The sequence below is a fragment of the Acinonyx jubatus genome, chromosome A2, assembly GCF_027475565.1.
Source record: "Acinonyx jubatus isolate Ajub_Pintada_27869175 chromosome A2, VMU_Ajub_asm_v1.0, whole genome shotgun sequence".
In the NCBI taxonomy this organism is placed as follows: Eukaryota; Metazoa; Chordata; class Mammalia; order Carnivora; family Felidae; genus Acinonyx; species Acinonyx jubatus.
This window is the reverse complement of record NC_069383.1, coordinates 62,818,542-62,845,602: the sequence shown is the minus strand read 5'-3', so window position 1 is coordinate 62,845,602 and position 27,061 is coordinate 62,818,542. Positions and strand designations below refer to the sequence as shown.

The 27,061-nt window shown below is 35.4% G+C and overlaps 1 protein-coding gene across 4 annotated transcripts in view; it reads right to left on the bottom strand.

Moving 5' to 3' along the window:
• Window positions 1–840: 840 nt before the first annotated feature.
• VWDE (von Willebrand factor D and EGF domains) overlaps window positions 841–27,061 on the bottom strand; it is a 77,521-nt gene continuing 51,300 nt past the window's right edge. Inside the window, exons 18-31 of one of the 4 annotated variants that reach the window (XM_027071977.2) lie at window positions 25,927–26,146; window positions 24,212–24,349; window positions 20,237–20,377; window positions 17,401–17,970; window positions 15,932–16,027; window positions 15,755–15,850; window positions 14,662–14,757; window positions 13,775–13,870; window positions 12,434–12,529; window positions 8,952–9,047; window positions 8,752–8,847; window positions 7,441–7,536; window positions 5,047–5,150; window positions 841–1,139 (exon numbers count right to left, since the gene is read on the bottom strand). In XM_027071977.2, the coding sequence (XP_026927778.1) occupies window positions 1,125–1,139; window positions 5,047–5,150; window positions 7,441–7,536; window positions 8,752–8,847; window positions 8,952–9,047; window positions 12,434–12,529; window positions 13,775–13,870; window positions 14,662–14,757; window positions 15,755–15,850; window positions 15,932–16,027; window positions 17,401–17,970; window positions 20,237–20,377; window positions 24,212–24,349; window positions 25,927–26,146 (1,956 nt within the window). In that variant the 3' untranslated portion in view covers window positions 841–1,124. The remainder of the gene's footprint in view (window positions 1,140–5,046; window positions 5,151–7,440; window positions 7,537–8,751; window positions 8,848–8,951; window positions 9,048–12,433; window positions 12,530–13,774; window positions 13,871–14,661; window positions 14,758–15,754; window positions 15,851–15,931; window positions 16,028–17,400; window positions 17,971–20,236; window positions 20,378–24,211; window positions 24,350–25,926; window positions 26,147–27,061) is intronic. The other 3 variants (XM_053218404.1, XM_027071979.2, XM_053218406.1) reach the window with 3 other exon arrangements.

Here is a 27,061-nt window from a genome sequence, read left to right as displayed (position 1 = left end):
TAGAAAGGCTTGATTTTGTGATCTTTTGTCTCTTGCTTCTACACCCAAATAGATCATGGTACCAAAAGAATGGAAAGTGAAACAGACATCTTCATGTCCTTTTTACATCTAAACACAATGAGCAAGTAAATCTTCTAAAACCAGAATTTCATTATTCCTTTCAACTTGTCCAGAAATGGTACAGGTCAGAGAAGTAGAAAGACTGGAGGCGGAAAATAGGCAAAACTAAATATGGTGTTTTTATCACAGAAAAATGATGGCTTGATCTCTGGAATATGGTCCAAAGCCACAAGATGCAGGGTATATCTTTTGTTAGCTCACTGTTGTCTCCCTGGTACTACTGTCAGTTACTTCTAAGGCTAGGACTACATTTTCCAGAACCCCCTTCTCTGTGTGTTTCTGGGTTAGGGTTTGCCAGTGAGAAAAGCTTTCCAGAGAGAGAGAGAAGATGGAAGTGGGAAGTCATTTTTTTCAGAGGTGTTTGCAGCTAGATATTTGGATAGATAAAAGATTCACAGTGGCTTCCCAGCAAATTTTCTGTAATGACAGCTTGAGACAGTCAGTGGAGTTTCTGAAGATTGTCAAGTATTGCAGCAGCTCCAAGAAAGCTGAAATCTGCTTGGTGCTTTAGGCTAACATCTTCAGAAACAACCTCTCTGACCTTCAGCAGTTGCTTTCCCGACCTCTACCTCCTCCTGTCCCCACCCTTACCCCCAACCCTTCCAACAATCCTGAGATTTCCTAATTCTGCTTTAAATACTTTATATCTGGGTACATCACATGGTTTCTGTTATGCTGACTGATCCCTAATGATAAAGACACCAACCATCACGGTAAGAATTGGGAGATATTCAGTTTATTAGATAATGTGAATGTCTTGAATATCGGATGCATCATCTCAATACGTAAATATCAAATCACATTTCAAAGTCAATTCAAATGACCTGGATTTCTTCTTTGCTTTTCTCTAACAATGACCAGATAACAGCATTCTACATTTGATTAGTTTCTTCAGTCTTCAAAATAATTTTAAAAATGATGTTCAAATAAACTTCAAGTAGTTATCTTCAACTTTTTCTGAATAAAATTTCCATTCTTAAGACAGGCTTGTGATATACTTGATATTAATGGCGTTTTGTCTGTAGTAAGAAGTGGGAAACCAAGTTTCAATGAATACAGGAAAACCACTTGACCCTTATTCATTGTTTGCTACCTCTTCCTCTCTGACGTGATACATAAAGCTTTGGTTCTACATTTACTACTAGAGACCAAATACTGCTTTCATAAAACTGAGGTCTAATCCAGATCTTACTTATTTATTTAATTCTTTTAATGTTTATTTATTTTTGAGAAAGAGAAAGAACACAAGCAGGGGAGGGGCAGAGAGGGAGACACACAATCCAGAGCAGGCTCCAAGCTCTGAGCTGTCAGCAGAGAGCCTGACACAGGGCTCAAACCCACGAACCATGAGATTATGACCTGAGCTGAAGTTGGACACTTAACCGACTGAGCCACCCAGGTGCGCCCAGATTATATTTAAGTATCAAAATAGTTGTGACTAAATGGAGCTTGGATATTACTTGACTCCACCTTGAAGAAAAATTACATTCAAGAAACATCCCTGCTCAATAAAACCAAGCACGTTTTTTCCTGATACCCTTCAGGAAAAGACTGTTTTCAATGCGTTGCAACATTTCTCTCCAGTCTTTTTCCTCATCCTTTTCCTTCTCCATGGCTCTCTATTCCTCTATTCAATGTAATAACCAGTAACAAACTGACATAGTGTTTTCTACACACCAGGCACATATGTGAACATAGTTAGTCCTTTAACAACCCTATGATTAAGTGTTATTAGCACCATATGACAGATGAAGAAGCTGAGACTTAGAGGGGTTCAATATCTTGCTGAAGGTCACAGAGTGAACAAGTGGCAGGTCCAATGCTAAATGTAATTAGCAGCTGGGCAGCAAGTTCTGAGGCCTCTTAAAGCCACCTACCCCTCTTTAGCACCTCTTTTGCCCATTTCTCCTTTCTTTGTATTCTTTGTTTCTGGCTAGTAATTCTCTGCTGTTGTTTTCATTGAAATTCTAGCAACCCAACCTAATCATTATCTTCCATTTCTTTTTTCCCCTCAGTACCTCAGGATGCTTGAAGAAGGGCCAGGAAGGTAGGCCTGAAGGGAGCTGGGAGGAGCCAGGGAGGGTTCTGAATACCCAAAACGGTAGTTGTTTTATTATTTTTTTCCTGCCTAAAAATTTGTTTTTTACCCTATGTTTTGGAGCCCAAGGAAAAATAAGCAAGTAAGTAAGTAAGTAAGTAAATAAATAAATAAATAAATAAAAGCAATGACACCAATGAACAACTGAATAAAGCTCAAGTGAGAATTGAAGTCGAGAATTTGGACGAACAGGTTATAGTATTCAGGACATGTGGTCCCTGAGCTAGTCTCATTTTGTTTTCCTATTCCTTCTCCATGACTCTCTGTTCTTTCCTTCCTTAAAATGGCTCCAGGTGCAGTCTGAGAAGCGTCCCCATTAGAGGAGATGAAGATTATCTGAGGAAGGATTCAGGTAGTAAAGAAATAGATAAAAATAGATTACAGAGAAATCACCTAATTTAGTATGTCAAAGTGGAGTTGAAAGCTTTTGAGCTCATGGAACTTTCTGTGCCATAAAAATCTCAAATAAAATGAAATAATACAAGTGTAAAAGCTGCCTTTGAACCAGGGAATTCACATTTTTATTGTTTTTATTGTTCTCAACAACAGCTGATCAAACAGGCACTCAATAGCTTTTGTTTTCTGGTTTTCAAACCACAGTACTGTTATGAACTTGTTTTTGTTTGTGTTTTCAAAATGGAGGCCATATCCAACCAGGATGCATACCAGTGCAAGGAGAAACACATGTGCACGTCCACTTTGCCTCTAAGCTAGACTGATCCAGTATCACGCTTCAAAAAGAAAATTCCTTATCATTTTTCAAATTACAGGACTCCAGGATACTTTGATACTCACAACCCTTGGGCTTTCTGAAGTGCTAAATAGCATATAATTGCTTTTAAAATTAAAACCAATACAGATTAGGGGCGCCTGGGTGGCTCAGTCGGTTAAGCATCTGGCTCTGGATTTTGGCCCCATGTCGGGACTGTGCTGACAGCGTGGAGTCTGCTTAGGATTCTCTCTTTCCCTTTCTCTCTCTGCCTCTCTTTTTCTCAAAATAAATAAATAAACATTAAACAAAAACCTAATACAGATTAACATTAAGAGATTTTTGAGAGCTCTGCTGCATTTGTGTGTGTGTGTGTGTGTGTGTGTGTGTGTGTGAGAGAGAGAGAGAGAGAGAGAGAGAGAGAGAGAGAGAGAGAGAGAAAGAGAGAGATTAGCACCACCCTTGTACATGTAGGAATTAGGACTGAAAAATTCCTAGGCTGTTGATATTTAGAAATTTAAGACTGGAGACAAAATAAAATACAGTTTAATCTTAGTACAGATTTGATCACAGAAACTTTTAAAAAAGATGTTTATGTAGCACTAGCCTTCTAAGGAAGTGTGGGGCAATTTCAGGAACTCTAAGAAAGTGTCTATTTTTCCTTTGCTTTCTTGATTTCTTAAGTAAAAATAAATCCTAATCCTAATGATATGAAGAGTTTTTTATTGCTTTCCCTGAAACAGATTTTAACAGGAAGCAAATAAAGAGCAAGAACTACTATCTAGGAAAAGAGTGAGGACAGATAAGGCTTTTTTGGCACACACATCCTCAAATCAGTGAAGCAGTGGATTTAAAAGTGGTGGATTTAAATAAACTGGAGGGAGGGGTGAGGGTAGTCTTTTTATCTAGTATTTGACCAAATTTGTGGTGTCAAATACTGTGGTGTCAAATATTTGTGGTGTCTTCTTTCCTAAAGAAGACATCCAGATGGCCAACAGACACATGAAAAATGCTCAATATCACTCCTCATCAGGGAAATACAAATCAAAACCACACTCAGATATCACCTCACGCCAGTCAGAGTGGCCAAAATGAACAAATCAGGAGACAAATCAGGAGATGCTGGAGAGGATGTGGAGAAACGGGAACCCTCTTGCACTGTTGGTGGGAATGCAAATCGGTGCAGCCACTCTGGAAAACAGTGTGGAGGTTCCTCAAAAAATTAAAAATAGATCTACCCTATGACCCAGCAATAGCACTGCTAGGAATTTACCCAAGGGATACAGGAGTGCTGATGCATAGGGGCACTTGTACCCCAATGTTTATAGCAGCACTTTCAACAATAGCCAAGTTATGGAAAGAGCCTAAATGTCCATCAACTGACGAATGGATAAAGAAGATATGGTTTATATATACAATGGAATACTACTTGGCAATGAGAAAGAATGAAATATGGCCCTTTGTAGCAATGTGGATGGAGCCGGAGAGTGTTATGCTAAGTGAAATAAGTCACACAGAGAAAGACAGATATCATATGTTTTCACTCATATGTAGATCCTGAGAAACTTAACAGAAGATCAGAGGGGAAGGGAAGGGAGAAAAAAAAAAAGTTACAGAGAGGGAAGGAGGCAAACCATAAGAGACTCTTAAATACTGAGAACAAACTGAGGGTTGATGGGGGTGGCGGGGAGGGGAAAGTGGGTGATGGGCATTGAGGAGGGCACCTGTTCGGATGAGCACTGGGTGTTGTATGGAACCAATGTGACAATAAATTATATATAAAAAAATATTTGTGGTGTCTTAAGTCCCTTTTGAGGAATATTATTCTCTTTCAGTTCCAGTGCCATAAAATAGAATAGTATTACACTTGGAAGTCATATCTACACATTGAAATCCTTTAAGTGAACATCAGAATTCTGAATAATAAGGTAACTACAATGACATAAAAACGATACTGTTTTTAGTTTCAGAGGCAAATAGTAAATCTGTGCATGTTTTTTATTTGGAAATCAATGAAAATCAAACAATAACACATAGATGTCAATTGCTAAGCAAAATATCTGAGTAGATAGCAGATAGCAATATCTAATATTTATTTTCCATTTAAAATTTAAAATACCTGTACTTTCTTTTCACATTTGGGTCCAGAATATCCATTGCGACAAGAACACACATTAGGAAATACACATCTGCCTCCATAAAGACACTTTAGTTTGCAAATTGCTGGAATATAAAAAAAAAATTACAATGACCATTCTTTGACACAAATGCTTGTGACATATTCTCTTCTGGTGGTCTGAAGCATGGTCATTAAGATTTTATGAATGACCAATGGTACTCCCATTCTTGTGCAGCCAAAACACACAGACACACATACTCACACACATCAAAAAACAAAACACCCAAAACTCAACACAACAGTTTCACAATTCTATAAAGATATTATTAAAGCAAACAAAATTTTCATTGGCTACCTTTTAAACAGTGGCTATATGTTTTTGTTTTGTTTAGAGAGGAGATTCAAATCAGTAATATAAGCATTCATAATTTGCTTAATAATTTAGCAAAGATTTAAAAGACACAATGCAGTACTGGCCAGTGTATAGAAAACTGACAATTTAATATGCTATCATTGGAAGTTTAATGTGAAACAACTGTATTAGAAACTTCCTAAAGATTTTTACACCAGCAATTTCTTCCTCAGGATCTCTCCTCATGAAATTTAAAAATACCTATATCTATCTCAATATAATTCAGAATCAGTCTAGTTATCTATCATCTACCTAATGTATCCACCTATGTTATCATCTATCTACCTACCTACTTATAGAAAGAAAATGCTTATTATAGTAATAACTTGTAAATGACTACAATGTTCAACATAAGGGAAAAAGTCAAGTGAATTATATATCTATCTATATATTATATATATAGAATAGATATACATACAGTGGCATAGATTATATAAGATTTTGTTCAAAGTTATGTGTTGAAGGACACAGAAAATGCTTTTAAGTCATATTAAGTGAAAATACGTATAATATAAAATTACATACAATACAGTTATTTTTCATGAGAGAGGTATCTGCTTCCAGAGTTCATATTGAAAGCTTGCAAAATTCAAGAACAATATTCTCTTTGGTGGAAGTGCAGCATTAAAAGATTACGTTTTTATCAGTGATGCCATGTGTAGCTGGGCAGGCTGTGCAATACACAAAGCCCCACAGCTGAGGGAGTACTTTTCACACCACAGACATCATAGATTTGCATATTTGTTACAATAGCTCTCCAGCAGACGGCAGCAGACATCTTGGTCAAATAATGTCAATATATAGAGTTTCTGGAAGTTGGAAATTAAGTATTTTGAGGAAAGGGACTTTGAAAAATTCACACAGAAGTGCTTCAAGGTGCAAAAATAAAGTGCACATCTTCAGGCTGTACTCAGAGTACCTCAATCCACACTTACTGGAGCACGTTTCCACATTAACGTGCTTCTAATATCTCATCATTCTCTTTCATGGTCCACAAAGACCTCTCTCCAGAATAAGCAGCCCAAATTAAGGGTGATGGCTCTTTTTTCTACCATTTTATCGCATATAACTCCCAATGAGAATTAGTGATTTTTGAGCACATATTTCTTAAGTATTAGAAGTGAATTCTTTGATGATATTTTCCTAAGATGAAAAATGTATAAATTGTAATAGCACTTACTAATAAAATACACTCTAAAAGTCATGAAAATTATATGTGAAATCTGTGATATATGGAAACAAGTGTGGTTCATAAGACATCAAAAAGCAGGGCAGGTATTTTTTGTAAAAACACATGGTCATTTTGCAACTGTATAATTTCAGTTTACAATACACTTGGATCACCAGTTTTAAGATGATATAATTATTGATCAATTGAAAATATTTGGAGGGTGAGACTTCTAGTTTTTCTCATGAAGCCAATCTTTGTTAATATTTTAACATGTTATTTCAAGTTTTCATAAATTTCAATATTAGATCATTGATCTTCCTCAATACCCTGAGGCCGCATGAATGTAAAATTTTTAACTAAAACAAAAGGGAAATATATTAAAATACTAAAATCACAACAGGAATTTCTTTTGGATGGTAGAATGTGGGACAATTTAGTTTTTGGAACTTTTTCATATTTTCCATGATTTTCATGAGTGGTATGTATCTTTCTCATAATCTGAAAAAATATTTAAAGTTTATGCTAAAAACCTTCTTCACACCTGAGAGAACTTCCAAGGCAGCCCAGAGACCATAATTTGGAGTTATCTGTGTCAGACAAAATATTAACATATTTTACCAAATTTTCTTCTTTTAAATGGATATAACAATGAATGAAGATTTCCTTTTATTTCCAAAACCCTTTTTTTTAATGTATAAGCATTATGGGATTTTTTTTTCTCTATGATTTCTCCTCACATTATACTTTGTTTAATAACTGTAACAGATTCAGGTTCAGAACATAGAGTAAAAAACAAATTTTGTAGGCTTACGTATTTGACACTGCACTCCTTCCCATGCGGTAGGACAGTGGCATATACTGGGAGCTATACATTCACCACCATTTTTACATTTCTGAAAGCAGAGAGCTGCAAATAGAAATACAAAGAAGTTAACAATTTAATTTGCCAGTCAAGTACTCACATAAACCACAAAAAATTTCACTGAAGAAAAAAAAGAGAAACAGTTAAAAGTTAATGACTTAAAGGAGCTTTTCCGTTAACATTTTATCAAGAACATTTTCCAATGTCACTGCTGATTCTTGAATAAGGTGATTTTAATGGTTGTATAGTGTTCCACTGATCGAATGCATCGTGATTTAACTTTTCCTCAATTTGTGGGACATTGGTGTTACGTCTTATTTTTCACCTTGACCAGCACATTATAATAGCTGCTAATTTTATAGAGTAATTTATAAAAAGGGGAAAAAATGAAACGTTTGAATGAGGAGAGCTGTTATCAACTCTAAAACTAGCCAGAGTTGAAAGTAGTGTGACCCACCTTGGAAGGTTCTGAATTGGTTGGTCTGAGATGCAGTCATGGAATCTGTAATTTTTTTTTTAACGATTTATTTTTATTTTTAAGAGAGAGCGCACGTGAGTGGGGGAGGGGCAGAGAGAGAGAGGGGAACAGAAGATCTGAAGTGGGCTCTGTGCTGACAGTGGAGAGCCCGAGGTAGGGCTCGAACTCACAAACTGTGAGATCATGACCTCAATCAAAGCTGGACGCTCAACCCAGCCACCCAGGTGCCCCGTAATCAGGAATTTTTTACACCTTCCCCTGACCCTTCCTTAGAGAGGGAGACAGGACTTAAAGAACTTGTCATTTATCGTGGCAATCACAGTGGACAGACTGGAAAATACAGCATATCCTCTTTCTCTGCTAGCCTGAAGAAATGAATTCAGAGCAGTTGGCATTTCACTCCAGTTCACAAAAAAAATCCCCTAAAGTAGGAACAAAGAATCAAAAATAAAAACAAAACAAAACAAAACAAAGAAAATGCCCTGTGTAGTAAATTCTGCTTGATGTTCTCATGTGGATGTAGCATTTAAGAGTATTCCTCTTGGGGCTCCTGGGTGGCTCAGATGGTTAAGTGTCCGACTTCGCTCAGGTCATGATCTCACGGGTTCGTGAAGTTTGGGTTCCGCTTTGGGGTCTGTGCTGACAGCTCAGAGCCTGGAGCCTACTTCAGATTCTATGTCTCCCTCTCTCTCTGCACCTCTCCCCACTTATACTCTGTCTCTCTCTTTAACGTTTAAAGCAAATAAACATAAAAAAATTTTTTTTAAGAGTATTCTTCTTACGTGTGTTGCATTGTTTCCCTCTCCAACCAGAAGGACAAGAGCAAATGTTTGGTCCTACACATTTTCCTCCATTCATGCACATGGGATCACAGATACCTTAAGGTAAAAGCATGAAATATCAGCCCTCAAATGGCAATAGTTTAGCTATTTAATGTGTTTGCTTTACCTGTAGTTAAAAAACACATTTAGTGGTATCTTACTTTTTTGGCATCTCCTACCAGTGTATCCTTCACGACAGGTGCACACATTATTTCTCATGCAGCGGCCACCATTCTTACAGGGAGGGTGACAGATAGCTAAAAGAACACATGGCAGCAATCTGAGAATACTCCATATTCAATTATTATATATTACATATTACATCATGTGCTTGTTATCTATGGGGCCATAAGGCAGAGAAATGTGCTATTAAAATAAAAGATCACATCTGCAAATCATTAGCACTATCCTTTCTAAATCATAAAATCCAATGCTTATAGCTTTAAGCAGCTAGTGGATTAGCACAATTTGAAAGGTATTGATGAAGTATTCATAACAAATGGCATCTTTGATATTATAGTGCTTAAATCACAAACCTTATCTTATGATTCACCTTTCTTAGAAGTAAAGAGTAAAATGATCCAGGCAGAACCAAGAAAGTGAGTCATAACCTAGCTCAAAATAAGAAATGCACCTATTCCTGTGGAAAATAGAAAAATCCCAACAATATATCATATGATTTTTAGAAAATAATTTTTAGTTGACTTTTGAATACCTAACTGAGGTCATAAAGGCAGAGCTTAGTATGTGACTTACTCCTAAAAAACTTAGTGAAAAATCCTTTTAACAATAAATCCCTGGCTTTGTTAGGAATATTTATCAGATAACCTTGACTACATTGTACTAGTATCTTCTATGTATATGCTTCTGCTTCATGGAATTCAGAAGTTAATATTTATCATCTTTTATGAGAAGATTTATATTGCTTCATGTTTCTTGCAGATATGACAATAAATGCCTTTATTTAAAAAAATAATACATAGGCAAACCCGCCTAACTAGAAATTTATTTTTTTCTCTAAATGATAATTAAATGGATTTTAATTTGTATTTTAAAAACAAATGTCAAATTAACTGATTTTGGTACCAAGGCTATCGTAGACTAATTCCCAGTTTTGAATTAGATCTATCTTTAAGAGCTACTTTATTTCCAGTCTAAGAAAAGAAATCAACTAATTTCAAATGGATTCAAAACTGAAAATAATTTAGTACTTTATGTATAAAAACAAAATAACTGAATGATTTTAGCAAATGGATAATTTCCACTCTTTTAATTTGAACCTTTTCTGATTAATGCTTCAGTCTACTTTCTCTGGTGTTTATTTGGTACTTTTTATAAAAAGTACATTTTCTGCTTCCTAGTCTTAATACAACTTACGATCATTTCTAGTATTAGAAAAAAATGTATTTGTTCTATTGCAAAAACACAGTAGGAAATACTTATGGTTAGAAATTTAAAACTAAAACAAAAATAAAAAACCAATATATAATGGGTAACGTTGCTATAATCAATACTCATCCATACCACAAAACTTGAGTGTAGAGATAAATACTACATTTACACAACAAAACATATGTAAATAAAGTAATATAAAGAGATTATATATTAATATAAAGGTTTGATCTTCTCCACATCTAGTCCCATTTTAGGAAAAGGAAGTTTAGGAGAAAATCCACCTACATATATACCTATATATTCTCTAGGCCTCACACAGATATTCCATGAGACGGCAAAGGGAGCTAAGTAATCCAGCCTCACCTACCATGTGGAATGGACTCATGACATTCAAGGAATTGAAGGATATAAAATGTATTTAGACAACTCTCCAGTGACACATTATAAGCCTTGATTATGAATGGAGTAGTTTAACTCTTCCGTTATGTCTCTAGTTCAATTTTTATCTTCCTCATTTGAAATCCTATAGAACACACAATATCTTGTGTGGATAAATATTTTATCCATTTTCTGCCTATTTTTATTCAGTGACTTTGAATGTGTATACCATTTTCCCTTCCCACCATTTGGGCTCACAGAGGCTCATGAGAGGATGTGATCTGATAAGAATAAAGCTAATGTTTTTTTATTTCTTCTGCATCTCCTGTAGCATTTCTTAAAAACAATTGTACTATTATTCATGGTAGCCAGCCATGCACTTACAGTATGTACGTCTCGCTCCTTATGGCAACTGTGTGGTTCAAATCTAAAAAGTCAGGAAGTCTGATGCTGGAGACTTTGATTTCAAAATCCATGCCAGCTAGGAGGTTTTAGAGGCTAGCTAATTCCAAAACCTTTTAACATATGTTCAACAGATACTTTTTAGTTCAATACTTAATAATTTAGAGATTTCCTCCTTTCTCAGTAATACTGCTGGCACATAAGTTTTAGAGACATTTTCTCACTATATCTTACATCTACTGCAAGGAGCATGAGAGATATCAGCTTTTATATCCGTCTTAAATTCTGAGTCAAAACTATACCTATAACTCAGAAATATGGGGTTAGACATAGTCACTTGGTTTTCAAGGTTTGCTTTAACGTGGTTTTTACATCTTCCCATTTCACAAAGTGGTTCCTTGAAGGAAATCTTAACTAGAGGAACTCATTTGCTACGCCTGTACTTCAGTGGTAGTTTGTTCTCTACCTCATCTGCAACCTAAGAATCCCAGTCAACCTCCAAATAAAAGAAATTAAATCACTTCAAAGTATAACATGCCCCAAAAAGAATATGTTTTAGGAATTAAATTAGGACAGCCTCTGACACATTTTACTAAAAAATCTATTCTGCATTTTGCAAAAGTTCAAAGATACGAAGATGTGGAAAATACATTTTAAATTTCATTTATTGACATTAACTCATACCTACACTGTCATCCTCAGGACATGCTCATTATTCTGAAAAAATCCATCACATTTCTATATCAGCAAAAGTATTGAAATAGCAGGCCACGAAGGGGGGGGGAACGATGCATCTGTATGACCTGATATTACCTTGCCCAATGCTGTGCATAGCTAACTTTTCACAAGTGTTTAATAAAACTAATGTTGAGAGATCATGAGGTAATAGTGGGCATTAATGGACCATAAATCAAACATTTTTGCTGTGAGGGCAGAAAAAATGACACCACTGCATGCAACAGACTCCAAGAGAATTTTGCTTATTTGGTTCACACCTTGATCCTACAAAACTGCATGGACAAGTGCCAAAATTGGGAGCCTAATGTATAGTGAATAAATGTAAGTATTTTATTTAAATTTTTTTAATGTTTATTTATTTTTGAAAGAGACAGAGACAGAATGCGAGTGGGTTGGGGCAGAGGGAGAGGGAGGCACAGATTCTGAAGCAGGCACCAGGCTCTGAGCTGTCAGCACAGAGCCTGACACGGGGCTCGAACTCACAAGCTGTGAGGTCATGACCTGAGCTGAAGTCGGATGCTCAACCAACTGAGACACCCAGGCACCCCAAATATAAATATTTTATATAATAACTCATACATTTTCAGGATCTGGTCATTAAGCAGCCACAACTGTAACATCACAAGAAAGAGAGAAAAAAATAGCACTGTCCCCTTTGAGACTTGTCTTGTGTTTACTCAGAGTTCTGTTTATGCCTTTCTCTTTGTATTCATAAAGAAAGAATAATTACCATTCTGACACTGCGCACCAAAGAATCCATTTGGACAGAAGCAAGTGTTTGGCTTATCACAGGAACCACCATTGAGGCAAACAGGGTCACACAAAGCTAATGAACAGCAGGGAGAAGAGAGACCATAAAAGTTTTATTATTTAAAAAATGAAAGCTGCACTGAAGTACAAAATGGTGCCTAATGAAATATTTTATTTTTACTGCAAGGAAAAGCCATAACCTATAATTAATTTGACTTTGCCAAACATAAGAGGAATAAAATAAGTGGATAATAGCTTTGAAAGTCTGTTCATTAAGTTTACAAACAACACCAAGCTAAGAATATGGAGGTTATGATTAGAATTCAGAATGCCCTCTGCAAGCTGAAAACAATGATGGGAAATTAGAAGACATTTCAGCAGCACTAACTGGACAGTCTGTAATCCACTCAAATACACTTCTTTAGGCCTCCATCTCAATTCAAATAGGAACACTGTGCTCAAGTCCTAGCACACTCAAAAGCATTCTGCTTAGCTTCTTTACCTTTGTTCCCCTTTGAGAGGCACCCCTAATTCCATTTTCCAACTCAGACTTTACCCATTCTCCAAAGTCTACCTCAATACTATCTTCTTCCAAACTGCACTTGCCAGAATGAATTTCTGTCTTCTCTGCTTCCAAGGAACTGTGCATTAATTACATTACTTATTATAATCCAACTTGTACCACAGACATTTAAAATTATTGTATCCTGTGTCTTCTTCACTAATGACATGCTACTTGAAGTCAAAGCAAAAATCAAATTGATCTTTGTTTCCCCTTGGATCATGCTTCACACATAGTTCGCAAACTATAAACATTAAGTTAAACTTATGTTGAGAAAAGTCATTAGATCACAATGGAATAAATTAAACACAGATAACTGCAAACATTGCTGGCAAAAAATTAAGCCTGATACTCTGATAAAGAAATGGAATAGAGTGATGGTGTCATTTAACTCAACTGCTTGAATGTTTCTTGAAACAGAATGTCTGTGCTGTGATAAAAAAAAACTTGAAAGAGATTGAAGATTGAGATGTAACACATATTTATTTCTCTCCATTATAAGGCAAGTGGATGATGAGAATATAAAGGCATAAAAAACAAAAAAAAGAAGTACTGGTTGGGCTAGATAACACTAAAGCTGAAATATACTCTATGGCCTGATACAGGAAGAAAAAGAATAAAAATAAAAGATACTTTTATTAAAACTTCATACTAATCTTGTCAGATTAGTTTAATGCTTTTGGGTGCTGGTTTAGGACATTGGTGCATTTAACATTTTTTTTTACCTGACTTATTCATTGAAAAAAATCCTGATTTTACCTGTACCACAAGTAGGTCCCGACCAGCCAGGCTTGCACTGGCAAATATCTGGTGTAAGACATTCACCTCCATTTTCACAGTGCCTGTTACAAATCACTAAGATCACAGAATAAAAATAAAAGCAAGCTAAATTAGGCTTAGAATTGGTCATGTTATTGGGTATTATCTAGGTAGCTCATAACTGCCAATCATATCCTCTAATGAATAAATTCAGAGAGAAAAATAAAAATAACCTATTCTTTGGCTTTAAATGGTCTCCAATTGTCACATTCAGTTACTTTTTGGTAACAGAGTTGGGGAAAGAAGAAAATCATTGAGCTGAATGGTAAATAAGAGTTGGCTATTTAAGAAAATTATTAGTTACTAATGAAAATAATTTTAGATATAAATAAACAAGATAAACTTATAGGCAAATCTACAAACTGGAATTCTTATTATCTCAAAGAAATGGTCATGGATAGGGTAAGGAGAGAGTTGTTTACAAGAACAAACTTCTTTATCTTAGTACTGGAATCCAGTGTTCCCAGTGGCATACAGAATAACAACTGTCATAATAAATCATGAATGTATGTTTGTTCGTTTTTTTAATGTTTATTTATTTTTGAGAGAGAGACAGAACGTGAGTGGTGGAGGGGTAGAGAAAGAGGGAGACACAGTCTGAAGCAGGCTCCAGGCTCTGAGCTGTCAGCACAGAGCCTGACACGAGGCTCGAACTTATGAACTACAAGATCATGACCTGAGCTGAAGTCGAATGCTTAATTGACTGAGCCACCCAGGTGCCCCAGGAATGTATATTTTTTAGTGCTTGGGTTTACCTTAGTATTAAAGGCATCAACTATTAAAAGGAGCAGTTTCATTACATTAGGCTGCAAGAGAGTTTTGCTTACTTGTTTCACACCTTGGTCCTACAAAACCATAAGGACAAGTGCAGAGATTTCCAGCCAAGCAGGTGCCACCATGTCGACAAGGTGGACTACAATGTTCTACAGACAAAAATTATGTTATTAAGTCAGATCCTAATTAAGAATATGTCTGTTTATATTTATGAATCATAGCCACAATAAACTGTGTTGTAAAAGCAACTTATAATAAACTTGGCTTGCTTTTACTATGAAATTTAGTTCTGTGGGATTGACTATACAAGTTGATACTCTCAAAACACCAACAAGTCATCATCATGTTTTGGTTTATAAAACTGTTGGTTAACTGAATGGAAATATACCATGTTAGGTTTCTTCTGCAAAGTGAGACACACACTCCTCCCCTAAAAATAGAATACTTCTATATTTCCATAATTATTTTCCTATGTCATCGATATTACGTGTTTCTATTAGTTCACTCTGGATTTACTTTAATTTGTTATTTTGTACCTTGCCTTGCCATGGAAGTATTTAGTGTGGTTCTTAGATTATTAATAATTATCTGTACTGTCTATCAAAGTATATTCTTTAAAATATTAAAAATAACAAATGTGTTTCTTTAAAATATTTAAAAAATGTCATTTAAGAAACTCCCCTCTTAAGATTTCAACCAAAGTAATAAAATTATGTGCCTATAGACATGTTTTTAAAAATCACTTTTTAGGATTCTTTTTATTACCTAATATCTTCTAATTATTTGGTATTTAGCACTTTCTTGGAGTCATGTTTGACAAGTCATTCAATAATCAGGTGTCCTTTACTTGAAGCTAAAATATATGTAGGGATATGGCACCTTAAAACCAAATATCCAAGATATTTCCGAAGACAATTTTACCAAGGACAAATAAGCTATTACTCTTTGGATTTCTAATGAAATTGAAGTTTTTAAAATCTTCAAATAAATTATTTTTAGAAAACATTAAAAAGCTTAGACATCCTCCCCAACATTAATGAATATATATGAGTAAAGACACAGTAAAACGGAATTATCTTTTTAAAAAAGCTTTAAAAAAGTGTTTTATCTTGGCTCTATTATTTGATTTTTAATTTGAATTATCACCTTCATCACAGGTTGCTCCAGCACGCCCTGGGGGACATTCACAAATGTTAGGCTTAATACATTTTCCATGGTTTTTGCAATCAGGATGACATAGAGCTGTATAAAATAAAGCTTAGGTTTTAGAAATATCAAGTATCAATTAAATTCATTATGCAAACTAACAAGTTCTATACCTACCAGTTTGGCAGTTAGAGCCAGCATAACCAGGTTTACATTTGCATATGTTTGGGGCAACACACTCCCTGCTTTTCCCACATGGGTGTCTACAAATGGCTGCAAAAATCAAAGGAAAAAGGATGAATTGTTGATACATGTTGCCCATAGACTTACTTGTAAGAAAAGTAAAAATCTCTGAAATTTGAAAATTTTGACGCTGCTTATTAAAGCAATAACCATTGCATTTATCCATAAAGTTATTTTCCCCCTTATATTTGTTTTACTATTAGAATGACTGAAGAACATGATTAATATGGTCAGAAATAAGTGTCATAGGTGGTAATTACTCCCTTTGCGAGGCCTGATGTTGAAGATGGCTGCTAACCAGAAATGGGATTCCAGTCTTTTCACAGAGGTCAATAAAGTTCCAGATACTGATCAGATAAATGCTGGTAAATGTCAGAAATAATCAGAATTTCAAAGAGCAAGATACTAGGACCACATCTTAAGTTTACAGGTTTGTATTCCTTAAGCTTCTTGAAGTGCTTGATATATTCTAAATATTAGGCATTTAATGTTTTTCTGAGGTGACCAAAAAGTATGTGGTTGTTAATATGGAGTTTTATATTATGAACATATAAGTCCTGAAAGTCATTATTATCACTATTCCTACAAACAAACAAACAAACAACGTACCTCTCAGTAATACCGACAACAAGGGAATATCCCAACAGCTCTATTGCTTAAGTTGGTCTCAAACAAATCAAAACACAAGCAACACAAAACAGTAATAACAAAATAACAACACAAAATAGCTTCAACAGTGTTAAAGCTAAAAATTTGAGTTGCATCTAGGAAAACAATACTGATAATTATGAAAAGAAGTAAACGCTCCTTTCAAAATTAAAGTGATGCCCAACTTGTTTTTTCCTCAAGAGCTGGAAGAAATACAGAGAAACATAGTTTATGCAAATAAGCAAATATGCCAGAATTAGTAATTTAAAGTGCTAAATGCCCACTGTGAGATGAAAAGAACCCAGACAACAATGTTATTCACATCCTTATTTTATCTCTTTAGCTGCTTAATGCTAGGAAAGTCAGTTAGCCCTCTAAGGCTCTGTGTTCTCATCTGAATGATGGGAAAAATAACACTCAATACAGGGAGTCTTTATGGATTATATGACATAATTGATAAAGAATGTTTCTATAGACCTTGGAACACAGTAGATACCCAAAAACATATTTATACTATATTATATAGTTTATAGTACTATATAATAGAAACGTTCTTTCTAAAAATAATGCAGGAACACCCATGTTAATTTTTTTGAAATGTGAAGAGGGGATACACAAACAATAAATAAATAAATAGAAATTGGTGAAATAAATGAAGTAAATAGAAATTAATACATAAAAAAGAATCTCTTCTTAATTACTTAAATGTGAACTAATTAGTTTTCTTTCTATCTTCTAAAGAATTTTCATACTACCTCTGCAATTGATACCATCTCCGTAATATCCAAAGGGGCATCGTCCACATCGGAAATGACCATCTGCAGTTGGCACACAGGAAACACCAAGAAAACAAGGCGATTCAGCACAAGTTGATATTTTGGTCCATCCAGGCTTTTCCGGCAAAACAGTGATGGCTCTAGTAACTGATGATGTAAACTCATCCTTAAATTGCATGTAACCTTGGGCAGACCTGTTGATTTGAGAATGATGCCCTCCTGCCTCTGTTTGGATGGTACTCGGTATAACATCCTTTGCTTTACCATGGGAACTGTTTGGGTTAATGCTTAAGGAACTTGGGTGTTTCACAGAAACTACCAGTTCCTCCAGACTGAGATTTGTAGTGATAGTATGATCCGCATGTTCAAAACCTGATATCTGATGGGAAATAACTTTCTCTGAATTATTCATCTGAGAGGTAACTGCTTTTAATGAGAAGCGTGAGATGTCACTGGTTGTGTCCAAGAACTTTTTGACAGTAGCAGGACCGTGGGTAAAGTTCACACCAATCAGTGAATGATCTGTTGATGGTGGCGGAAATTTTATACCTAACAACCAAAAAAGAAACGGAAATGTTAGTAACATTTATTAATGTTCTGCCCTTCCCACTATATTTAACATTAAGTAATTCATTCCTTCACATAATGTCTGGTGCATGTATACCATTACACTAGGATCAATGTGGTAATAATAAGTCATCATACAGTCCCTGCCTTCAAGGGATTTATAATCTTTTTGGATACACAGGAACATAGAATATTAAACATTATAAAAGTTAAAAAACAATAAATAATAATTTTATTTAAGAGTTAGAAATAGCCAACAAACAATACTGACCACTTCATACACTGAAGCTCACAGCAAAGAAAGCATAGTGTTGTCAATAATGGACATGTGAGCAACTCATAATGATAATCTGAAGAAAATTTTTATTATATTTTACTTATTTATTTTATGTTAGTAGGCTTCATGCCCAGCATGGAGTCCAATGCGGGGCTTGAACTCACGACCCCGAGATTAAGGCCTGAGCTGAGATCAAGAGTTAGATGCTTAATTAACTGAGTCACTCAGGTGCCCCAGAAAAATTTAACTTACACAAACATACTATGTATAATTTTAAACTAAGAAGTCTGAGATCTTGATGAGATAAACACATTTTTTTTTGTAAAATATAAATGATTAAACTGGTGGAAGAAAAAATAGAGGAGTTGATAGAACAATTACCATGAAAGGAAAAAAAATAATCCAAAGTCGCCCCCAAAAATGATGCCAGGAAGGATGATCTAATGGAAAAAAATTACCAAATAATAAGGAAAGACTGTTTTACAAAACTCTTGCAATGCAGAGAAAGAGATGAAAGTTTTAAAAACATTTGATGAAGTGGCATAATCGTTGAGTCAATATTATTTATTAAAATACATAAGCATTTAATGAAATGCTAGCAAATCAAATGCAGCAGTGTGGTTACAGATTACTACATCAGGATAAATAAACTTGTATCTCTACTAATTGAATTATATTACATAATTATATAATTACATTACATAATAAAGAATGCAGTGTAAAATAATGTTAAAAAATGATCTGATACCATTTTCTGTTGAAAACATTCTAAAAAAGTTAGCCTAAGGAAACATTAACAGAAACTGCAGGAAGCAATAAATGCTGAAAAACTGATAAAATTTAAAAACTACTTCTAATTTAAAACTAAAGAGAATTCTGAGAAATCAACAAATAAAAGGAAAATTCTTCAACTGGATGAAGGATTTCTAGCAGAAATCTACTGTAGTATCATACTTAATGGTGAAACATGAAAAGAATTTCCATTAAAACCATTAAGAAATAATTCCCTGCCTAAACACTTTGCACTGGAGGTCCCAGCCATTACAATGAGGACCCAAGTTTGAGAACTGAGACTCTATAGTCAGACTGCTCAGGTTCAAATCTCTCTTCTTTTACAACGTCTATCAGCCTGAACAGATAACCCATCTATGGCTCTGTACAGATTAGTAACTTCCGCAAAATGGAAATAAGAACAGTTACTGTCTACAGCTATTGAAAGGACTGAATAATATATAAATAATATTTGTCTAGAGCTGATATGTTGTAAATACAGGCTAACTATTATAATGAGAAAGTAAGAGGAAGAGACAAATTGGCAAGACGTATTGTTTATTTATAAAACCAATAAAGAGACCCAACTATAAAAATAGCGTAATATGAGTGTTTAGTAAGGCAGTTGGATGTATGAATAAATTAAAATCAAGACAGCTTTCCTATGTTGCAGTAATCTACAATGATATTCTGCAAAATAAACAAGTGCAATGATATCTCACAAGATGAATAGCTAATGTTACATAAGGCAAAGGCATAAAGAAAGCTAATGTAAAATCTGTAAGGCCTTTATAAAGACAATCAGAATATTAATCAAATAGAACAAGACTTATAAAGACAGCAGAATGGAAAAGGAAAGGCTGTATGAAATAATGAGCTTCTTATTATTTTTAGAGTTTGAGCAGATGTTGGACGACCAGGGAGTTATAAAATGTAACTTTAAAATGGTCACTTCCAACCATAAGCTTCTCTGAGATCACCTTAAATATCATTTGTTCATTATACAACATGAATCATTTTTCTAGAATATAAACCAAAGAAATCAATGGATTAGCAAGAAAAAGAATAATTTGTAAACCACATTATATAATTTTAGGGGATCTTTATAAAAAAAATTCCTGAAATAAATAATGTTAGTGTTCTGGAAAATGAATGGGAGGTATTACTTGTCATTAGCTTTTAACTAAGACCATTACTTACTAGAGGCATTTCTGCTTGTTGACTTAACACGCCTCTCTCTCTGCATGGCATTTTTATCATTCTCTTCCTTAGTTTCACTTTCATCAGAACTTGTAAGAACCACAATATGTGTCGTAGATTTGTGTAAAAGCTGTGTTTCAACTGTAAATGTATGCGTGAAAAACAGATCAAACTATTGTAAAACCGAAACACTGTGAATGAGAACATATGATAAAAATGTCACTTGGGGGGAGCACCTGGGTAGTTCAGTTGGTTGAACATCCAACTCTTGATTTCCGCTCAGGTCATTATCCGAAGTCCCACATAAGGCTCTGTGTTGAGTGTGGAGCCTGCTTAAGATTCTCTCTCTCTCTCTCTCTCTCTCTCTCTCTCTCTCTCTCTCTCTCTCTCCCCGTCTGCCCCCTCCCCTCTTTGAGCTCTCCCTCTTTCTCTGTCTCTCTCTCAAAAAAAAAAAAAGTCACCTGGATTAAACTCTTAGCAAATTAGATTACAGAACTAGCTTAAATTTCACCTCTTCAGCAAATCCTTGGATTATGGATTGAATTGTGTACCCCCAAATTTATTTATGTTAAAGCCCTAACTCTAAATGTGACTATATTACCTTAAAGGAGGTAATTAAGCTTAAATGAAGTCATGAATGGGGCCCTAATCCACTAGGACTGGTGTCCTTTTAAGAAGAGCAGGAGCCACAAGGGGCATTGCAAGGTGAGGACACAGTGAGAAGGTGGCCATATCTCAGCCAAGGAGAGAAGTCAGAAACCAACCTGATCTTGAATTTCCAGCCTCCAGAACACTGAGGAAACAAATTTCTGTTGTTGATGTCACCCTGTCTGTGCTATTCTGTTATGGCAGCCCGATCTGACTAACAGATGTTCCTATAGTACCGCACTCACCCACCCACCCACCCAATTTCATCTATCTGTGTTCTCCCACAGAGCTTTGTCCTTCACGCTATTGGTTTTTATGTGTCTCCTTCCTCTTCTCGTTAGCAACCTCAAGAATAAGAACTGTGCTGCATTTACTTTAATGGTCAGTGACTCTATTGCCTGCTATAAAACTAAGTAAACAATACCAACAATAAAAGAAATATTTTGTATTAACAAGCATCTTCCTAAAATACACAAATGCTTCTGACAGAGTTAAGAAACTTAGTAGTCACTCATGTGTAATGGGATTTGGTTCAACTTGCTTTCCTCTTAAATTCCATTTGATACAGGTTTTATTCAGGGAATGAGTCTTTGTTTGCAAAAGGCAGATGTTAGATAACTTTAGTGTATGGAGTGAAGGGTGTGATATGGTTGAGTATTTGGAACTGGATATTGAGGGGGAAATGTGAGTGGCTGAGCTACTAATGAATTCCCCTTACCATCCAGCACTATGCTCCTCACGTCTGTTAGCTCCAGGGCTAGATAGTCCCACCTCCATCTGAAGCACAAAGTAACATTACATCACTAATATATGTTTTTCATCAAAATGGGGTCTTATTCACTGGTGCAGCCACTCTAGAAAACAGAGTGGAGGTTAGTAAAAAAGTTAAAAGTAGAACTACTCTATGATCCAGCAATTGCATTACTAGGTATTTACCCAAAGGATACAAACATACAGATTCAAAGGGGGTACATGCACCCCAAGGTTCACAGAAGCATTGTCAACAATAGCCAAACTATGGAAAGAGCCCAAATGTCCATCAACTGATGAATGGATAAAGAAGATGTGGTGTATAAACACACACACACACACACACACACACACACACACACACACACACACAGGAATATTACGCAGCCATCAAAACGAATAAAATATTGCCATTTGCAACAACATGGATGGAGCTAGAGTATGTTATGCTAAACGAAATAACTTAGAGAAAGATAAATACCGTATGATTTCACTCATAAATGGAATTTAAGAAAAAAACAGATGAAAATATGCGAGTGGGGAAGAAAAGAATAAAGAGAGAGGGAAACAAACCATAAGAGACTCTTAAAGATAGAGAACAAACTGAGGGTGGATGGAGGGATATGGGTGGAGTATGGGCTAGATGGGTGATGGGTATAAGGAAGGCATTTGTTATGATGAGTACTGGGTGTTGTATGTTAAGTGATGAATCACTGAATTCTACTCCTGAAATGAATATTGCACTGTATGTTAACTAATTAGAATTTAAATAAAATTTTGGAAAAAAAAGAAAATAAAGAAAAAATTATATGGAAAAAAATGGCATCTTCTTCACTTAATGATACCAAAATATAGTTCTTTCATACTGTCTTCTATAATTTGCTTTTCTCTTTTAAGCTTTTAAAATGTTGATATCCACCAATTTTTTGTCCTTTCTCTTAGTGTTATCTTTGGGCAATTTCATCCATGACTGATGACCCTAAGACCTGTATCTTTAACTTAATCCTCCCTCCTAAACTCCACTTGGATACTCCATAGTCTTCTCAATCTCTATGTATCCAAACTGAACTCATTATCTTTCCCCTTGCAAATCACTTCTTCTTCATGTGTGTGTCTTAACTCAGCTGAGGCTGCCATTACAAAATACCATAGACTGGATGTCCTAAACAACAGGAATTTATTTTCTTACTATTCTGCAGGTAGCAAGTTCAAGATCAAGGTGAAGGGCCATTCAATTCTTGGTGAGAGCTCTCTTCCTGGCTCCCAGACAGTCACTTTTTCCCTGTGTCCTCACAGGGCAGAGAGAGAGAGAGAGAGAGAGAGAGAGAGAGAGAGAGAGAATAAGCTCTCTGGTGTCTCCTCTTATGAGGATACTAATGCTATCGGATCCTAATCCTCCCTTATGACCTCATTATGACCTCAATTAATTCCTTACTCCAAATATAGCCACAGTGGGGGTGTGGAACCCAACCTATGAATTCTGAGGCCACACAATTCAGCGCATAGCAAAGTGAATGCCAATTCTACACTCATTCATGTAAACTGAGCTTTTGGAATTTAGTAACTCTTTACCTCGCCATGCTAATCCCAATCATTGACCGTGGACAATCAGCTTGCTTCTTTGGTGTTTCTTTCAACCATGACCTCCTCACCCAAAGTCAGAGTATCTTCCCATCTTTCCTATTTTTTTTCTTTTTTCTTTTGGTGGGGGGAAGAGGAGCAGAGAAAGAGAGAGAGAGAGAGAGAGAGAGAGACGGATAGATAGACAGAGATTAAGAATCCCAAGCAGTCTCCACACTCAGTGCAGAGCCCAATGTGGGGCATGATCCCAGGACTCTGGGATTGTGATCCAAGGCAAAATCAAGAGTCAACTGACTGAGCCACCCAGGTGCCCTACATGTTTCCTATTTATTCGTAATATTCTCTCAGCTTTTCTTCCCACCTTCAGGCTTGCACAGTTTCTTACCCATAAGTGGTCCATCCACCATTATGCTCGAGTAGACTTCTCCGATATAAATCTTATTAAATTTCTCATAGTTTCTCAGTGATCTGGCCACTGGCTATTTCTCTAGCTTCATTTCTTATAGCAGTTCCTCTTACCCTCTATATTTTAAGCACATTGAATTATTTATAGTGGCCAAGTGTGCTGTGATGTTACATATCTCTCCACCTTTGTTCATGATGTTTCTTCTGCCTAGAAAGCCTTTCTTTCTCTTGATTGGATACATCAGATTTAGCTGTAATGACACTCACTTTTTAAAACTTTTCATTATCCCTCTAGGTAGACAAGATTCTCTGTGTAGTATTCCTATTATTCTCTACAGACACTTCTCATGAAAGACACAGAACACCATAGGAAACTATGTGGTTACATGTCATACTGGTATTACACTCAAACCTATTAGGTCAGAGGACATGTTTTACCTATTTTTGCATCCTCTGCATCCAGCTTAATGCATGACACTTAGTGAATACATACTGAATGAACACATGAGTAAAAGAGGTAATAGAACTGAGTGATTTTGATTAAGTAAATGTAGCAACAAATATTTCATGGCAGAAAATAGGAACTTTTACCATGACATATCTTTCCATCACCATAAAATCCTTTTGGACATGAACCGCAATGATAGGAGCCAAAGGTATTGAAGCACTCCGCTCCTGGAAAGCAAGGTCTGGATTGACACTCATCAACATCTTCCTGGCAATTTTTACCTAAACAAAATACAGATTGAGAGTTCAATTTATTTATTTTGAAAAACACTGTATATCCCATCAAGTGTTCCTTATTTTATTTCTTTTACTTAAAGTACTTCACTTCTACTTTACTTAAAGTATATTTACTTCTTTTACATAGACTCCAGAAAAACTGTCATACATTAAGAGGAATGCATGTATAAAGTCACCAATTAGAGGGGCACCTGGGTGGCTCAGTCAGTTGAGCATCCAACTTTGGCTCAGGTCATGATCTCGCGGTTTGTGAGTTCAAGCCCTACATCGGGTTCAGTGCTGACAGCTCAGAGCACAGAGCCTGCTCTCAATTCTTTGTCTCCCTCTCTCTCTGTTCCTCCCCACTCTCACATGCTGTCTGTCTCTCTCAAACATAAAATAAAACGTTAAAAATTTTTTTTAAGTCATTAATTAGATTCGATTTAACATTAAATAAGACCCTTCAAGTGCATAAGATTTTCCTTATAAAAAAGACGACAGAAGGCCCTTGGTACTCTAAGGCAAAAAATTACCATATCATAACAGCAATTCTCACTTTGTTAAAAAAAAAAACTCAATGATTTTTTTAAAAAAAAGTTAGTAGAATGATTGCTTAATTAGCTTAAGGACAGCTTATTCAGTGCGGTGACTGTATTAGCTGTGAAAACCCATGAAAATTTTACAGCATGTGAGGAAAGTCAGTATGTCCTCAATAAAGTTTTTTGAGATGAAGTGTTCTTTGAAATGTTTAAAAACTTAGTTGAATGAATATATTCAGTCATTTATGATGGTTGCTCCCATTACAGTAAGATCCATGAAGCACTCAACACGAATTGTTTCAAATGAAGTCGGTAGCACAACAGTCCCAACTGATAAAATTCTTATTTTAAAATGCTGAAGAAAATAATAAATGTCTTGCTTAGTTCAATTATAATGTTAAAGTAGATGCCTTCAAGTAAAATATAAGCTCAGTAACTGCATATTTACTTAACGTTTATATCTGTTTAAATTAGAGGAAATATTGGTATGACTCTTAAAAAGCCTTGGGAAATTATAAGTCATTCATATACTTATTTGAGGTTTCTAGAATAAAATTTTTCAGGATAATTAACAAGTTAGCAAACATGCTAATATTTCCTTTGATTTCACTTTAAAATTGTATCATGATCTTTTTAAGTTAATGAATTATCAAGTTTTCTTAAATGATAATGTTTCTATTTCTCATGGCAAATTTCTTGATTTTTCCATATTATATTTCAATAGTAATACATTTAAATATATTTCTACCTAGCAAATATAGACAGAAATGTTTAAGAACTGCAAAGTGCAATACATAGAATACTGCCATTAAAATTATAAAAAATTGGCAAAATTGTAAGAGTATATGTAAGCAATGTACAATAATAGAAGGATATGAGTAGCAAATGTATTTGTGATGACTTTTACTAGATTTTAAAACATATATTAAAATCTTTAGGACGATACACATGCTTGAATAACCTGTATATTACTTGGAAAGCCAAGGAACTTTCCTTTCTAATTTGTTCACATACTAATTTCGTTCATGAAGAACCAAAACTTACCTTTGAGTTCAGGCGGACACACGCAAGAATAACTGTGAAAACCACTAATACATCTGCCAAGGCCACAGGGGTTTGATTGGCACTCGGTGAGGTCCACTTCACAAAGACTGCCCTGAAAGCCAGGCAAGCAGACACACAGGTGCACTCCACTTCCTGGAGGAAATTTAATATCTGACACACACGATCCACCATTCAAGCAATCACAAGACTTCACAGTCACCTCCAAAAGAAACAAAAAGTAAATGCTTTATTCTTCAGTAAAATAATCTTCAGTTTATGCCTTAGAAATTGTGTTAGGCATGTACATTTAGGTGGAAGTAGGACCAGATCACAAGTTTTGAAAAGAAAAAAAAATATATATATATATATTTAATGTAAAAGAGTATTTTAAAATATAGTTTAATAAGGTAACCTTGCCAACTTTCAAGAGCATAGTCAAAATATAAATGCTATGGATAATTTTTTAAAATGTTACAAGATACAGGTGCCTGGGTGGCTCGGTCCGGTAAGTGTCCAACTTCAGCTCAGGTCATGATCTCGTGGTTCATGGGTTTGGGCCCTGTGTCGGGCTCTGTGCTGACAGCTCAGAGCCCGGAGCCTGCTTCGTGGATTCTGTCTCCCTCTCTCTCTGCCCTTCCCCTACTCATACTCTGTCTCCCTCTCTCTCAAAAATAAATAAAACATTAAAAAAAAAACGTAAAATGTTACAAGATAATCAATTTCTATGATGCAAGTGGAACAACTGGAAAAAAATCCTTAAGGTGCAAAGCAGTTAGTCACATGACTTATCCCAGACTATAGAGAGTAAACAGTCATTTGAATTATCTGGTTAGCATGACATAATACACAATTGCCCTTCATACCATTACTTCTCTGGGAATGTGTCCCAAATTTCAAGTGAATACAGGGCACAAAAACAGTATTAATAGCTCGTGACTGATAATATCAAAAGAATAGCCAATAAAAAAATGACTTCACTTGAAGGAAAAGGTATAATTCTCAATCTTAGGTTTATCATAGATATTTCAGACAGGTAGACATGAATGCATTCTTTACTTAAGTAAACTTAAGTACAGGAGCAAATGGTCTAGGAATTCGTCACATAGATCCATGCTCTGGACTTGAGACTCTACTG